The following is a 17,988-nucleotide window of genomic DNA, read 5'->3' on the forward strand; positions in this document are numbered from 1 at the left end:
GGACAAGAGCAACAGGTAACTGGGAACCCCACCTCCTGGAGGTTCCCCTCCAAGTCACTCACCTCCCTGACTTGGAAATAAATCACTGTTCCTTCACTGTCAAAATCCCAGAATTCCCTCCCTAACAGCACTGTGGATGTACCTACACCACATGGACTGCAGGGGTTCAAGAAGGCAACTCACCCCCACCTTCTCAAGGGCAGTTAGGGAATGGGCAATAAATGCTGGCCTAGCCAGGGATTCCCACACCCTGCGGACAAAAACCGCGCTCAGTTCTACTCCGGTCAATGGTCCTTCTCAGCACTCTTCTCTTGCTGATCCGTTCCTGTAAAGATACTGTCTCTTAAGCAGGAAGTGGTGTCCCTGTGGGATCTGTGTTGGGACCATTGCTGTCCACCAGATACATAAATGTATCAACTTTCCAGGGGTTTCCTATGAGCAGGTGCTTCTCCTTTTAAAATGCGGTTGGGGTGGAGAAACATGTAACAGAACTGATTTCAGGTCCGGTTTTGTGATACTACTGCCAGTGCTGCTAAAGCTGCCCTCTTACAGTGGGCAGGCCTGCCCGCTTATAGACAAGGATAGCAGCAATTGCTCAATAAATCAGTCAGGGAGTAACATTGAGCTGTGAGTGATGGAGCAGGCAAGTGAAGAGGTGCAAAGTTACATTACATAATTAGGAATTGGAAAAAGCAGATCTTAAATTAACTCCAACTTAAAGGAGCAATGGATATGAACTCCACTCTGGCAACAAGGTTAAGAATTGATACTTGAGGTCATTTCACAAAGAGGTTTCGTTGACATCAGCCTCGCTGGAGAAGAGCACGAAAAATCACAGCTATTCTTCAATCCAATGCAGGGGAAATGTGCAGGGCAATGGGAATAGAATAGGAGAAGATAATAAACTAGATGGCACTTTTGAAAAACTGGCCTTCTGCACGGAGTCTAAAAGTCACATCTAGCAGAACCCCACAGCAACAGATCCTTTGGATATATAAAAAACATAGGTAGATGCAGCATTTAACTACAGTGTTGCCAGACATTGGGTTTCTTCCAGTCTTGTACACCATTCCAACTCAACCTTAGACATAGATTGCGATGCTTACCTCCATGACACCGTTCTCCCTCACCAACATGCACCAGTTTGTGGGCTCCATTTTAAGGTGTGAGGTCTCTTTTTCGGTCACTGGGACAGAGGCACGGCTTGGCTCCTCTTTAGGAGGGCTGAACAGCGCTGAGCCTGACTCTCCGTATAACATCTCTTCTTCATCATCCACTGTGGTACTGCAAGTGTAAAATAAAAGCAATATACAGAAACGCTTGGATATGCCCGACCAGCCACGAGCAACACAGTGGCATAGTGGTTAGCACTGTGGCTTCACAGCACGAGGATCCCAGGTTCGATTCCCGACTTGGGTCACTGTATGTGTGGAGTCTGCACATTCTCCGTGTGTGTGTGTGGGTTTCCTCCGGGTGCTCCGGTTTCCTCCCACAAGCCTCGAAAGACGTGCTGTTAGGTAAATTTGGACATTCTGAATTCTTCGTCTACCCGAACTGACGCCAAAATGTGGCGACTAGGGGATTTTCACAGTAACTTCATTGCAGTGTTAATGTAAGCCTACTTGTGACAATAAAGATTATAATAAACCCCTTTCAGTACAAAATCAGACTAGAGCTCAAATTTAGACCTCACTTTTTTGTGACTTTCTCATCTTCCAAATCAAAAATAACATATCCAATTTGTTGCTTTCTTCAAGAAAAGCCATACAATGGAGTAAGGGGCAAGGAAGTACGTGTCAGAAATCTACAGAACAGCTCGTTAAGGAAACTAGAGAAATTATGTTTTCAGGAAGACTGAAGTTAAAGGAGCAGGGCACTGTTCATTGAAGCCACAGTCAAGTCTGAGAAGGAGCTGGCCAGTGAAAAGCCGCAAAGAAATCTGAAGTGATTCTCAGGTTTGTGATATCTTACTACAGCCTGTCAATCAATAGTTGAAATAAGTAGGGAGCAATCAGTCGCTGGATCTCAAGAGTTTAAGCAAACGCATTCAAGACAAAGGAATACTAAAAGGAGAGTTGGGAAACCTGGAGGTGAGTCCTTGCTGAAACAGCTGAGTATGCTTTGTTTGACAGAATTGGAAAACCTGGAGGTGGATTCTTGATGAAAACAGCTGTTGGAAAGAAGATTTTGGAAACACGTGTGACCATCATCCGAGGAGAATTTGAGGAGAAATCTACAGAAGATCAATGGAGTGGTGTGTGCCACTTGTTTGAGTGGGGTTGTTTGACCAGTCAGACCGTTGGGTTACAAGAACAGTGTGCTTACATATAACTTGACAGCGCAAGATATATTTTGTGACCTGTGCTATCCTTAAAATCAGTGTGCATTTCTGAAGATAAGCGGCAGTGACGGACTATTATATTAGACAAACTTTTCATGTTTAACCTTAATTTTGTTTCTGTTGTTAATTGGTATCCATGTGACTGGTTTTCCATGTTTTACGTAAGTAAAAGTTTTAGGGGTCTTTTGAACCAGGGTTACATTCTGGGACCTTCCCATCCAGTTACAACATCAACTGGGATCGTAACAGTAGGTGTCACACCATCGAGACCCAACCTGGTCAGCAATGACTTTGTTCATCTCAGCCAGAGCAGCATAATTAACCTCAGTGCCACAGAGCTAGAATAGAAAGGAAAGAGAATACACACAGCTAGAGTTATTAACTCATCGTGCCAGCTCCAGCTGGGGGCATTAGACAAAGGCAGAATCGGATTCACTGGCAATGACAAGCACCAAGCACTCTGATCATGGTGACAACACTCATCGCCTGACCTCCGATGCAAAATCTGGATAAGATAGCAGTTGTTGTGACTCTTATTTCAGTCACTATAATAATAATAATCTTTATCGTCACAAGCAGGCTTACATCAACACTGCAATGAAGTTACTGTGAAAATCCGATAGTCACACTCCGACAACTGTTCGGGTACACACAGAGAGAATTCACACACAGAGAGAATTCACAATGTCCAATTCACCTAACAGCACGTCTTTCGGGACTTGTGGGAGGAAACCAGAGCACCCGGAAGAAACCCACGCAGACACAGGGAGAACGTGCAAACTCCGCACAGTCAGTGACCCAAGCCGGGAATTGAACCTGGAGCTGTGAAGTAACAGTGCTAACCACTGTGCTACCATGCTGCCCAATGGCGGCAAGAGAAGTCAATAAAAGTGTTAAAAAGATTCATGGGAAGAGGGGCTTTAAACATGGGGAGACAGAGTAAAAAGCATAGATCATTCTGGGAATATTCCTGTATTTACATGTTGAAGTAGTCCTCACCTAATGTTGGTTATCATGGTTTCCAACTCTGACTGGCTCCCTTTCATGCTGTCCTCCTTCACAATAGAGGCTCGGCTTTCAGTGGTAAACATCCCACTGATATCACGGTATGCACAGAGGGCGATCACCTTTGACAACTGGAAAAGAGAATTTTACATATTTTACTGTCAGTCCATTTGGCTATCATGTCTTAAAAGGACACTCCCATGATACACCTCAATGTGTAAACACAAGACACAGAATAGAAACCTGTACACTGACCGCAAACAGGAGTAACATAGAAAATTCAAGTTGGCCATTCGACCCTTCAAACCTGCTCTGCCATTCGGTCGGGTCATGGCTGATCTTCTATCTCAACACCCCTTTCCCCTTAACACCTTTAAATCATAAAGGAATATAGAAAATAAAAATGAAGATGGAGGACCAGGAATTTTTCCAGAAGGAGCAAACAGTTCTTACCAAAGTCACAACGGACATTGAAATGACGTTAACAAAGGTAAACATTCTCTCCTTGTCCTTGACTGACCTTTGACATGCTTGCCCACACCGAGTAAAATAAGAGGAACATTTTCTTTACACAAATTATTTATACACGACCTGGTAGACCCCTATCGGGTTCCTGCTTGGTCAGTGCCTTATCGGTCAGTGAGGCACCGACCAAGCAGGAACCTGATAGGGGTCTAACACGTATTGGACTCCCCGTGTCCTTATTAAACTGACCATCTGCACTTGTAGCAGGGGTGAGTGAATATTAATGAGGAGACAAGCCCCAGCCAATTCCTCCTGCCTTAGAATGTGGACTGAGGACACCTATGGCAGTCGTGTTGCTATATTGCTAAAATCTTACAGCACAATTGAAGGCCATTCAGCCCATTATGCCTGTTCCGTATAAAGAACAAAAGCAATGAATTTATGTTGACTTTGGCTTGGCCTCAACTGGAGCATTATGAACTCCATTTATAAAGCACAGGATCCCTATATGCCTTTATAACCACTTTCTCAACCTGTTCTTTCACCTTCAATAATTTGTTTATAAATACCCATTCCCGCTCCCCCTTTTGAACTACACTCATTTATTTTGTGTTGCATCTTTCTACCAAAATGTATCACATTGCATTTCTCTGCTTCAAATTTCAAACATCACCGTGTTAGGAAAACAAAGGTAATTTTAAGGGATTTATATTGGCAAACATTAGAAATAAGGTATAGTTTTAAGTGTGTTTAATTTAATGTTTCTGTGCTTGGAATGGGTAAAACTATAAAAGATTCATGTGTGGGGTAGGCTAAGTTCCAACTGTGTTTCTATTGTGCTTAGAGAGGGCTACGGTGTGAAGAATAAAGAACGGCAGTGGTTACTTAGCAACCAGGGATTTGTACGGTAGAGAAGCTTTTAAGTTAGCTGATTTGATTGCAATTGGAGATAGATAGTGAGAGAGAAGCTGCTCTCACAGCTCTGAAGGAAGGTGGTTTAGAAGGTTAGAGGGAGAACATCTCGCTCAACTTTGGTAGACGAAAAGTCAAACCATGGAGAACGATTAAGAAAACAAACGCAGAGATCTGAAGGGCAGCTAGTTAAGGAAAATAAAGAAATGAAGTCTCCAAGAAGTCTGAGGTTAAAAGAACTGTTCTGCAAAGACAGAGAGCTGAGCAGCTAATAGAGATTTGAAGAGAAGTGCTCAAGAAGTCTGGGGTTAAGTGAATAGAGACCAAGATTTGGTTCAGAAGAATTCAATGAAGAGTAATCAAAGTGTTGAGTCAGAGTCTGGTTTAGCACAGGGCTAAATCGCTGGCTTTGAAAACAGACCAAGGCAGGCCAGCAGCACGGTTAAATTCCCGTACCAGCCTCCCCGAACAGGCGCCGGAATGTGGCGACTAGGGGCTTTTCACAGTAACTTCATTGAAGCCTACTTGTGACAATAAGCGATTTTCATTTCATTTCACTTGCAGTAACCAAATTTAAAGTGGGACAGCTGCCTTCAAAGGTAAATTAAACTTCTGATGCTATTTTAATACAGTTTGGGAATCGAGAGTTAACGCAATTGTGAGCAGTGTGCACAGCAGTCAAGACAAAGGAATCCTAATGGAGCTGGTGTAAATCCTGAACTGGATAACTGTTAAAAGTGCAGCGGAAGTTTTGTTTAAAAGGGTCATTTGGAAAACATGGTCTGGATTTCTAAATGCAAACCGCTAAGAGAAACCATACTTATGGAGAGAAGATTTTCAAGCGCATTTTTGGGAATGGAGTTTGAAAACTCTCATGTCACAAGCATCTACCCGGGGGGCGGGGGTACTGAGGAAGCATCCACAGACATTCACTTTCACCTGTGGTTCAGACTGGAGACAGCATTTGCCTACAGTCATCCTGAATGCGTAAAAAGGACTTTGTATTAATGAGTCCTGTGACTCTGCTCCTCCATGTTTTAAAAAGTGAAAGTTGCGGTCTTTTGAGCCAGGGTTCCATTCTAGGACCTTCCTGTCCAGTTATAACATGAACTGGAATCATAAAATGTGTCCATCCAATTCTACCAGTCTATGTCTCGAAGTCCATCACTTGTTTGGTGAATTGGACATTCTGAATTCTCCCTCAGTGTACCCAGAAAGGCGCTGTAGTGTGGCAACTAGGGGCTTTTCACAGTAACTTCACTGCAGTGTTAATGTGAGCCTACTTGTGACAATAATAAAGATTATCCCATTCACAATACTGCCAAGACTTGTCATGTGCAAGTTCGAACTAGTATGCAGCATCAAATCTTCTACTCTGAAACTATTTTCTCAGGTTTGAACTAACTCAAACTCCTCATTTCCCTCAGTCCTTCGCTCCTCAGGGATCTACAATTGGCCAATGAAGCTCAAACTTCAGCATCACCTCACTCACTACGTCTTGACACTCTTGTCTTTTCCCCGAGGGTCCTCAGTTTTGCCAGTCCTCTGCATTAAGGCTGGCTGTCTGTCTGATCCAGAGGGCAGGAAGGTGCCAAGGTGAACTTCTGCTCTGTGCCGGGTTAACCACGGGTGGGTCCAAAACCAATGGAAACAGATTTACAGTAATTGGCAAAAGAACCAGGGGAGAGGAGAATATTTTAATGCAGCAATTCATAATAATAATAATAATAATAATTGCTTATTGTCACAAGAAGGCTTCAATGAAGTTACTGTGAAAAGCCCCAAGTCGCCACATTCCGGCGCCTGTCCGGGGAGGAAGAATTGAACCCGCGCTGCTGGCCTTGTTCTGCATTACAAGGCAGCTGTTTAGCCCACTGTGTTAAACCAGCCCCTATTTGTTATATTTGTTATAATCTGGAATGCACTGGGGAAGCTGATTCAATTATAACTTTGCACAGGGAATTAGATACAGGCTTGAAAGTGAAAGATTCCCTTGGCATTGAGAAAAGAGCAGGGGAGCCGGTAGATTGTTCTTTCAAAGAGACGGAACAGGCATAACGGGCCGAATGGCTGACACTGATGCTGTACGCACCTATGAACTTACCTCAGCAACATGAGCCCACAATTCAGTTGGCCTCTGTGCATGAAGGTTTGAGAGGGGTTTCAGGGGTTAGGCATGTCAGTCACGTGAACAGATTGGAGAAACAGCGGTTGTTCTCCTCAGAAAAGGTTAAAAGGGTAACAAATGTGACACCACTATTTAGAAGGGAAGTAAAGAGGAAACCATTATAGACCAGTCAGCCTGACATCGGTCGTGGGGAAATTTTTAGAATTCATCTTCAAAGATTCGATAGCTTGTTAAAATTATAAATGCCTCAATAAAATATTTTCTGAAAAAAGTATCGAAGATTCGATAGCAGAGCACTTGGGAAACAGTGGCAGGGTCGGTCCCAGTCAGCATGGATTTATGAAGGGTAAATCATGTTGGACAAAGCTACTGGAATCCTTCAAGGGTGTAACTGGTAGAGTTGACGAAGGGAAGCCAGTGGGATGCAATGTATTTAGACTTTCAGTCGGCTTTCGACAAAGACTAACATAAGAGATTGGTGTGTAAAATTGAAGCGCATGGGATTGGGGGTAGTGCATTGAGGTGGATAGAAAACTGGTTGGCAGACAGGAAATAAAGTAGGAATTAATGGGTCTTTTTCCAAATGGCTTTATATTACGATACATATATATATTACTGATTTAGATGAGGAAACTAAATGCATTATCCCCAAATTTGCAGATGACACAAAGTTGGGTGGGAGGGTGAGCTGTGAGGAGGGTGCAGTGATCTTTCAGTGTGATTTGGGCAAATGAATGGCAGATGCAATATAATTTGGATAAATGTGTGGTGATCCACTTTGGTAGCAAAAACAGGAAGGCAGGTTATCTGAATGGCTATAGATTGAGAGAGGAGAATGTGCAACGAGGCCTGAGTGTCCTCGTACACCAGTCGCTGAGAGTAAGCCTGCAGGTGCAACAGGTGGTGGAAAAGGCAAATGGCATGCTGGCCTTCATTGCAAGAGCATTGGTGAGGCCACACCTGGAATATTGTGTGCAATTTTGGTCTCCTTCTCTGAGGAAGGATGTTCTTACTTTAGAGGGAGTGCAGAGATTTCCCAGACTGATTCCTGAGATGACGGGACTGACGCAAGAGGAGAGATTGCGCCACTTAGGGTTGTATTCACTGGAGTTCCTAAGAACAAGGGGGGGATCTCATAAAAACCTATAAAATTCTAACAGGACTGGACAGTGTAGATGCAGGAAGGATGTTACCAATGATGGGTGTGTCCAGAACCAGGGGTCACAGTCTGATGATACAGGGTAGACCATTTAAGACAGCAATGAGGAGAAATTACTTCACCCAGAGAGTGGTGAGCCTGTGGAATTTGTTACCACAGGAAGTAGTGGCGGCCAAAACATTGTACGTTTTCAAGAAGCAGTTAGATACAGCATTTACGGTGAAGGGGATCGAAATATGTGGCGGGAAACCCAGATTAGGCTAGAGCTGGATGATCAGCCATGGTCATGATAAATGGTGGAGCTGGCTCGAAAAGCTGAATGGCCTCCTCCTACTCCTATTTTCTATTTTTCTATCAGAGTTAAGTAATGGGGTAGTTGGACAGTCAGCGTTAAGGCATTGTATCCTAATCCCTGACCAACAATTCTTTCAAGCACACTGCTCCGTCCCTGAGCCACAATCGCTTCAAGCACACTGCTCTGTCTCTGACCCACAATCCCTTCAAGCACACTGCTCCGTCCCTGAGCCACAATCCCTTCAAGCACACTGCTCTGTCCCTGACCCACAATCCCGTCAAGCACACTGTTCCATCCCGGAGCCACAATCCCTTCAAGCACACTGCTCCCTTCAAGCACACTGCTCCGTCCCTGACGCACAATCCCTTCAAGCACACTGCTCCGTCCCTGAGCCAAAATCCCTTCAATCACACTGCTCCGTCCCTGACCCACAATCCCTTCAAGCACACTGCTCCGTCCCTGACCCACAATCCCTTCAAGCACACTGCTCCGTCCCCGAGCCACAATCCCTACAGGCACACTGCTCCCTTCAAGTACACCTCTCCGTCCTTGAGCCACAATCCCTTCAAGCACACTGCTCCGTCCCTGACCCACAATCCCTTCAAGCACACTGCTCCGTCCCTGACCCACAATCCCTTCAAGCACACTGCTCCGTCCCAGAGCCACAATCCCTACAGGCACACTGCTCCGTCCCTGACCCACAATCCCTTCAAGCACACTGCTCTGTCCCTGACCCACAATCCCGTCAAGCACACTGTTCCATCCCGGAGCCACAATCCCTTCAAGCACACTGCTCCGTCCCTGAGCCACAATCCCTTCAAGCACTCTGCTCCGTCCCCGAGCCACAATCCCTACAGGCACACTGCTCCGTCCCTGACCCACAATCCCTTCAAGCACACTGCTCTGTCCCTGACCCACAATCCCGTCAAGCACACTGTTCCATCCCGGAGCCACAATCCCTTCAAGCACACTGCTCCGTCCTTGAGCCACAATCCCTTCAATCACACTGCTCCGTCCCTGACCCACAATCCCTTCAAGCACACTGCTCCGTCCCTGGGCCACAATCCCTTCAAGCACACTACTCCGTCCCTGACCCACAATCCCTTCAAGCACACTGCTCCGTCCCTGAGCCACAATCCCTTCAATCACACTGCTCTGTCCCTGACCCACAATCCCTTCAAGCACACTGCTCCGTCCCTGACCCACAATCCCGTCAAGAACACTGCTCCGTCCGAGCCACAATCCCTTCAAGCACACTGCTCCGTCCCTGACCCACAATCCCGTCAAGCACACTGCTCCATCCCCGAGCCACAATCCCTACAGGCACACTGCTCCGTCCCTGACCCACAATCCCTTCAAGCACACTGCTCCGTCCCTGACCCACAATCCCTTCAAGCACACTGCACCGTCCCTGACGCACAATCCCTTCAAGCACACTGAACCGTCCCCGAGCCACAATCCCTTCAAGCACAGTGCTCCATCCCTGACCCACAATCCCTTCAAGCACACTGCTCCGTCCCTGACCCACAATCCCTTCAAGCACGCTGCTCCGTCCCCGAGCCACAATCCCTTCAAGCACACTATTCCCTTCAAGCACACTGCTCCGTCCCTGACCCACAATTCTTTCAAGCACACTGCTCTGTCCCTTCAAGCACACTGCTCCGTCCCTGACCCACAATTCTTTCAAACACACTGCTCTGTCCCTTCAAGCACACTGCTCCATCCCTGACCCACAATCCCTTCAAGCACAGTGCTCCGTCCCCGAGCCACAATCCCGACAGGCACACTGCTCCGTCCCTGACCCACAATCCCTTCAAGCACACTGCTCCGTCCCTGACCCACAATCCCTACAGGCACACTGCTCCGTCCCTGACCCACAATCCCTTCAAGCACACTGCTCCGTCCCTGACCCACAATCCCTTCAAGCACAGTGCTCCGTCCCAGAGCCACAATCCCTTCAAGCACACTGCTCCGTCCCTGACCACAATCCCTTCAAGCACACTGCTCCATCCCTGACCCACAATCCCTTCAAGCACACTGCTCCGTCCCTGACCCACAATCCCTTCAAGCACAGTGCTCCGTCCCAGAGCCACAATCCCTTCAAGCACACTGCTCCGTCCCTGACCACAATCCCTTCAAGCACACTGCTCCGTCCCTGACCCACAATCCCTTCAAGCACACTGCTCCGTCCCTGACCCACAATCCCGTCAAGCACACTGCTCCATCCCTGACCCACAATCCCTTCAAGCACACTGCTCCCTTCAAGCACACTGCTCCGTCCCTGACCCACAATCCCGTCAAGCACACTGCTCCGTCCCCGAGCCAGAATCCCTGCAGGCACACTGCTCCCTTCAAGTACACTTCCCCGTCCTTGAGCCACAATCCCTTCAAGCACACTGCTCCGTCCCTGACCCACAATTCTTTCAAGCACACTACTCCGTCCCTGAGCCACAATCCCTTCAAGCGCACTGCTCCGTCCCCGAGCCACAATCCCTTCAAGCACACTGCTCCATCCCTGACCCACAATCCCTTCAAGCACACTGCTCCGTCCCTGACAAACAATCCCTTCAAGCACACTGCTCCGTCCCTGACCCACAATTCTTTCAAGCACACTACTCCGTCCCTGAGCCACAATCCCTTCAATCACACTGCTCCATCCCTGACCCACAATCCCTTCAAGCACACTGCTCCGTCCCTGACCCACAATCCCTTCAAGCACGCTGCTCCGTCCCCGAGCCACAATCCCTTCAAGCACACTGCTCCGTCCCTGACCCACAATCCCTTCAAGCACACTGCTCCGTCCCTGACCCACAATCCCTTCAAGCACACTGCTCCGTCCCTGACCCACAATCCCTTCAAGCACGCTGCTCCGTCCCTGACCCACAATCCCTTCAAGCACACTGCTCCGTCCCCGACCAACAATCCCTTCAAGCACACTGCTCCATCCCTGACCCACAATCCCGTCAAGCACACTGCTCCGTCCCCGACCAACAATCGCTTCAAGCACACTGCTCTGTCCCTGACCCACAATCCCTTCAAGCACACTGCTCCGCCCCAGAGCCACATTCCCGTCAAGCACACTGCTCCGTGCCTGAGCCACAATCCCTTCAAGCACACTGCTCCCTTCAAGCGCACTGCTCCGTCCCAGAGCCACAATCCCGTCAAGCACACTGCTCCGTCCCTGACCCACAATTCCTTCAAGAACACTTCTCCGTCCTTGAGCCACAATCCCTTCAAGCACACTGCTCCATCCCTGACCCACAATCCCGTCAAGCACACTGCTCCGTCCCTGACCCACAATCCCGTCAAGCACACTGCTCCGTCCCCGACCAACAATCCCTTCAAGCACACTGCTCCGTGCCTGAGCCACAATCCCTTCAAGCACACTGCTCCGTCCCTGACCCACAATCCCGTCAAGCACACTGCTCCGTTCCTGACCCACAATTCCTTCAAGAACACTTCTCCATCCTTGAGCCACAATCCCTTCAAGCACACTGCTCCATCCCGGAGTCACAATCCCTTCAAGCACACTGCTCCACCCGACCCACAATCCCGTCAAGCACACTGCTCCGTCCCTGACCCACAATTCCTTCAAGAACACTTCTCCATCCTTGAGCCACGATCCCTTCAAGCACACTGCTCCGTTCCTGACCCACAATTCCTTCAAGAACACTTCTCCATCCTTGAGCCACAATCCCTTCAAGCACACTACTCCATCCCGGAGTCACAATCCCTTCAAGCACACTGCTCCACCCGACCCACAATCCCGTCAAGCACACGGCTCTGTCCCTGACCCACAATCCCTTCAAGCACACTGCTCCGTCCCTGACCCACAATTCTTTCAAGCACACTGCTCCATCCCTGACCCACAATCCCTTCAAGCATACTGCTCCGTCCCTGACCCACAATCCCGTCAAGCACACTGCTCCCTTCGAGCACACTGCTCCATCCCGGAGTCACAATCCCTTCAAGCACACTGCTCCCTTCAAGCACACTGCTCCGTCCCCGAGCCACAATCCCGACAGGCACACTGCTCCGTCCCTGACCCACAATCCCTTCAAGCACACTGAACCGTCCCTGATCCACAATCGCTTTTGGCACATTGCTCAGTCCCTGAGCCACAATTCTTTCAAGCGCGCTGCTCCGTCCCAGAACCACAATCCCTTCAAGCACACTGCTCCGTCCCTGACCCACAATCCCTTCAAGCACACTGCTCCATCCCTGACCCACAATTCCTTCAAGCACACTGCTCCATCCCTGACCCACAATCCCGTCAAGCACACTTCTCCGTCCTTGAGCCACAATCCCTTCAAGCACACTGCTCCGTCCCTGACCCACAATCCCGTCAAGCACACTGCTCCATCCCTGACCCACAATCCCTTCAAGCACAGTTCTCCGTCCTTGACCCACAATCCTTTCAAGTGCACTACTCTGTCCCTGTCCCACAATCCCTTCAAGCACACTGCTCCGTGCGGTGTCAGCATATACCAGGGAATTAATTTGCTCCTGTGCCCAACCTTGAGCAAGTTTTAATTATTGTGCAGGATACATACCATATGTATCTGTGGTTTCTGCATGGTCAGTCTGTGGGTGTTTCCTCCATATGTATCACGCTTCAGTACAAACATCGTCACCTGACCTTCGCCGCTCATGATCACTACATAAGGATCGCACACTGCACAGTGCATAATTGGGGAGCCCAGATCAACGGGTATGAAATGCAGCTGGTTCACTGTAAGAACAGAATGTAAAGGGCACTTGAGAGCAGCGAAATTTGCAAGGGCATCAGAAGAGACAATTCCAACTAAACTACACTATACAGCTCGGGGCACGTTATTCAAAATTCTATCATGAGATGTGGGCATTGCTGGCAACTGGTGGAATTTAAATTTAATTGAAATAATTGTGGAATTATAAGCTAGTCCCAGTAATGGCGATCATAAAATATCAATTGTCATAAAAACCTATCTGGTTCACTCATGTCCTTTAGTGAAGAACATCTGCTGCGCTAACCTGGTCTAGGCAAGGTAAGGCGCCATAGTACCAGGTGACCATAGGCTACTTTCCCCTTTGAAGGGGAGAGCTGACTGGTGGTGATTTAACCTGAGGCTCACCACACCTCAGGCGAGGGGCGACGTCGAGAAGGAGCGGCCTTCCCGAATAACGTACATGAATAACTTTAGTGAAGGAAATCGGTCAACCTTACCTGGTCTGACCTACATGCGAGTCCAGACTCTCAGCAGTGTGGTCGACTCCCAACTGCGCGCTAGGGGTCTGCAAAAAATACTGGCCTCAGCAAAACTCACTTGCCGTGGGTGGGATAAGCAAACTGGTCTGCATGTTACAGCAACTCTAATGTATCTCCCAACCAAATACAATCAAGTGTTTCTATCTCTGCTACCCTTTCAGACAGAGTTCCAGACCCCACCACCCTCTGCGTGATAAAATGACTGAACTGCCCTCTATTCCTTCCACCATTTACCTTTAATCTATTCCCCCTGGTTATTACTCTCGTTGCGAAGGGAAATAGGTCCTTCCGATCCAGATCCCTCATAGCTCTATAAACCTCAGTTAACTCTCTCCTCCGCCTTCCCTGTTCCATATATTTCTAGAACAACATTCCTACTTTTAAATTCTAGGCCTTAGCTACTTAATATGCCGCATTAACTTGTCATGTCACCTTCAGGGATCTGTGAATACAGACTTGTTCCTCTACAATTTTCAGAACACTGTTGTACATTCCCGTGCATGGTTCATCCTCACCAAGTGTATTGTCACACACTTCTCAGGATTAAATTCACTCTGCCCTTTGCTTCCTGCCTCAGAGGACTTCTGGATCCAACTTGCAACTTTCCCTTGGATCCCATGGACTTTGAATTTAATGATCAGGTCCTTGTCAAAGCCACGTTAAAGTCCATGTAGTCTATATCCAAATACGCTTTTCTCAAAAAATTCAATCAATTTGGTCAGACATGACCTTTCCTAAACAAATCTATGTTGGCTGTCTTTGATTAATTCTCGTCTCGCAAAGTGAAAATTTCTACCATCTCAGAGCTTTTCCCAATAATTCTCCCACCACGGAGGTCAGGCTAATCGGCCAGTAATTACTCGTGAATCGGCCAGTAATTACTCGGTCTTGGCCAGTAATTACTCGTGAATCGGCCAGTAATTACTCGGGAATCGGCCAGTAATTACTCGGGAATCGGCCAGTAATTACTCGGGAATCGGCCAGTAATTACTCGGGAATCGGCCAGTAATTACTCGGGAATCGGCCAGTAATTACTCGGGCTCTCTCTTTCTCCCTTTTTTAAAAACGGTACAATGAATGTAGCTAAGAGAAAAGCTGAAATCTGAACCTGTCACTGATGCAGAGTTTAATAATGGCTGCATTTGCCGAGTGTCTCCACAAAGTTCCCAAATACTCACCGCCTTCCAATAATCGAATCCCCAGAGGAGAAACTTGCACAATGTATTTGTTGTCTCCAATATTTCCTGCAAAAATGGTTGGGCCCTGTGTGGCAAAGCCACTGGCATCCAGCTCCATGATTTCCTGACCAGTCTGCAGAATCTGGCATTTGGAGAGAGAAAAATACAACAGAGAAAATATATATATTCCCTGGGCATCATTTGCTCCTCACCCAGCATCACTAAAATCCACCATTTGTGTCATTTTTCGGGTGACTGTGGTGGGGTTCTGCTTTGTCCAATTTTGTTTTGCTCTTTAATGAGATGTAGCCGTCGCTGGCTAGGCCAGCATTTGTTGCCAATCCCTAAATGCCCTTAAGGTGGTGGTGACCCACTTTCTTGAACGGCTGCACTCTATGTGGTGTACATACTCCCACGGTGCTGTTAGGGAGGGAGTTCCAGGATTTTGATCCAGTGACAGTGAAGGAACAGCCGATAAATTTGCAAGTCAGGTGCAGTTCGGAAGGGAACTTGCAGGTGGTAGTATTCCCTGCTGTCTTTGTCCTTTTAGATGGTAGAGGTCGTGAGTTCACAAAGTGTTGGGCAGGACTGGAACCGATGTCCTAGGGGGGGTGTTTGCTAGAGCTGTTGGGGAGGGTTTAAACTAATGTGGCAGGGGGATGGGAACCAATGCTGGAAGTTGGAAGGTAGTAAAACAGGGACAGAAACAAAAGGAAGTAAGGGGAAAAGTGCAAGGCAGAGAAGACATAGTCAGAAATCCATAAGGGCGACAGTACAAGGTACAGTGACTGAGGGGAGCACAGTGAATAGGCCCAGTAATAACAAAAGGAATAAAACTGGAGATGTTAAGATTCAAAACAGAGGTAAAAAAACCAACATAAGTGTACTTTACCTGAATGCTCGTAGTATTCGGAATAAAGTAAATGAGTTGGTGGCACAAATCATCGTAAATGACTATGATTTAGTGGCCATTACTGAAACATGGTTAAAGGATGGTCACGACTGGGAGTTAAATATCCGAGGGTATCAAACTATTCGGAAGGACAGAGTGGATGGTAAGGGAGGTGGTGTTGCTCTGTTATTTAAGGATGACATCCGGGCAATAGTAAGGGATGACATCGGTGCTATGGAGGATAAGGTTGAATCTATTTGGGTGGAAATCAGGAATAGTAAGGCGAAAAAGTCACTGATAGGAGTAGTCTATCGGCCACCAAATAGTAACGATATGGTGGGGCAGGCAATAAACAAAGAAATAACTGATGCATGTAGAAATGGTACAGCAGTTATCATGGGGGATTTTAATCTACATGTCGATTGGTTTAACCAGGTCGGTCAAGGCAAACTTGAGGAGGAGTTTATAGAATGTATCCGCGATAGTTTCCTAGAACAGTATGTAATGGAACCTACAAGGGAACAAGCGGTCCTAGATCTTGTCCTGTGTAATGAGACAGGATTGATTCATGATCTCATAGTTAGGGATCCTCTCGGAAGGAGCGATCACAATATGGTGGAATTTAAAATACAGATGGAGGGTGAGAAAGTAAAATCAAATACTAGTGTTTTGTGTTTAAACAAAGGAGATTACAAGGGGATGAGAGAAGAACTAGCTAAGGTAGACTGGGAGCTAAGACTTTATGGTGGAACAGTTGAGGAACAGTGGAGAACCTTCCAAGCGATTTTTCACAGTGCTCAGCAAAGGTTTATACCAACAAAAAGGAAGGACGGAAGAAAGAGGGAAAATCAACCGTGGATATCTAAGGAAATAAGGGAGAGTATCAAATTGAAGGAAAAAGCATATAAAGTGGCAAAGAGTGCTGGGAGATTAGAGGACTGGGAAATCTTTAGGGGGCAACAGAAAGCTACTAAAAAAGCTATAAAGAAGAGTAAGATAGAGTATGAGAGTAAACTTGCTCAGAATATAAAAACAGACAGTAAAAGTTTTTACAAATATATAAGACAAAAAAGAGTGGCTAAGGTAAATATTGGTCCTTTAGAGGATGAGAAGGGAGTTTTAATAATGGGAAATGAGGAAATGGCTGAGGAACTGAACAGGTTTTTTGGGTCGGTCTTCACAGTGGAAGACACAAATAACATGCCAGCGACTGATAGAAATGAGGCTATGACAGGTGAGGACCTTGAGATGATTATTATCACTAAGGAGGGAGTGATGGGCAAGCTAATGGGGCTAAAGGTAGACAAGTCTCCTGGCCCTGATGGAATGCATACCAGAGTGCTAAAAGAGATGGCTAGGGAAATTGCAGATGCACTAGTGATAATTTACCGAAATTCACTAGACTCTGGGGTGGTCCCGGTGGATTGGAAATTAGCAAACGTGACGCCACTGTTTAAAAAAGGAGGTAGGCAGAAAGCAGGAAATTATAGGCCAGTGAGTTTAACTTCGGTAATAGGGAAGATGCTGGAATCTATCATCAAGGAAGAAATTGCGAGGCATCTGGATAGAAATTGTCCCATTGGGCAGACGCAGCATGGGTTCGTTAAAGGCAGGTCATGCCTAACTAATTTAGTGGAATTTTTTGAGGACATTACCAGTGCAGTAGATAACGGGGAGCCGATGGATGTGGTATATCTGGATTTCCAGAAAGCCTTTGACAAGGTGCCACACAAAAGGTTGCTGCATAAGATAAAGATGCATGGCATTAAGGGTAAAGTAGTAGCATGGATAGAGGATTGGTTAATTAATAGAAAGCAAAGAGTTGGGATAAATGGGTGTTTCTCTGGTTGGCAATCAGTAGCTAGTGGTGTCCCTCAGGGATCCGTGTTGGGCCCACAATTGTTCACAATTTACATTGATGATTTGGAGTTGGGGACCAAGGGCAATGTGTCCAAGTTTGCAGATGACACTAAGATGAGTGGTAAAGCGAAAAGTGCAGAGGATACTGGAAGTCTGCAGAGGGATTTGGATAGGTTAAGTGAATGGGCTCGGGTCTGGCAGATGGAATACAATGTTGACAAATGTGAGGTTATCCATTTTGGTAGGAATAACGGCAAACGGGATTATTATTTAAACGATAAAATATTAAAGCATGCCGCTGTTCAGAGAGACTTGGGTGTGCTAGTGCATGAGTCACAGAAGGTTGGTTTACAAGTGCAACAGGTGATTAAGAAGGCAAATGGAATTTTGTCCTTCATTGCTAGAGGGATGGAGTTTAAGACTAGGGAGGTTATGTTGCAATTGTATAAGGTGTTAGTGCGGCCACACCTGGAGTATTGTGTTCAGTTTTGGTCTCCTTACTTGA

The 17,988-nt window shown here is 46.9% G+C and overlaps 1 protein-coding gene across 2 annotated transcripts in view; it reads right to left on the minus strand.

Annotated features, from left to right (window-relative positions):
• Positions 1-17,988, minus strand: part of cpsf1 (cleavage and polyadenylation specific factor 1) — a 119,794-nt gene that overhangs the window by 45,476 nt on the left and 56,330 nt on the right. For both annotated transcript variants that reach the window (XM_038798669.1, XM_038798667.1), the window contains 4 exons: positions 14,732-14,873; positions 12,859-13,037; positions 3,341-3,477; positions 1,107-1,284 (listed from right to left, as the gene is read on the minus strand). In XM_038798669.1, coding sequence (XP_038654597.1) covers positions 1,107-1,284; positions 3,341-3,477; positions 12,859-13,037; positions 14,732-14,873 — 636 coding nt within the window. The remainder of the gene's footprint in view (positions 1-1,106; positions 1,285-3,340; positions 3,478-12,858; positions 13,038-14,731; positions 14,874-17,988) is intronic.

This window comes from Scyliorhinus canicula, chromosome 5 (assembly GCF_902713615.1).
Source record: "Scyliorhinus canicula chromosome 5, sScyCan1.1, whole genome shotgun sequence".
NCBI lineage: Eukaryota > Metazoa > Chordata > Chondrichthyes > Carcharhiniformes > Scyliorhinidae > Scyliorhinus > Scyliorhinus canicula.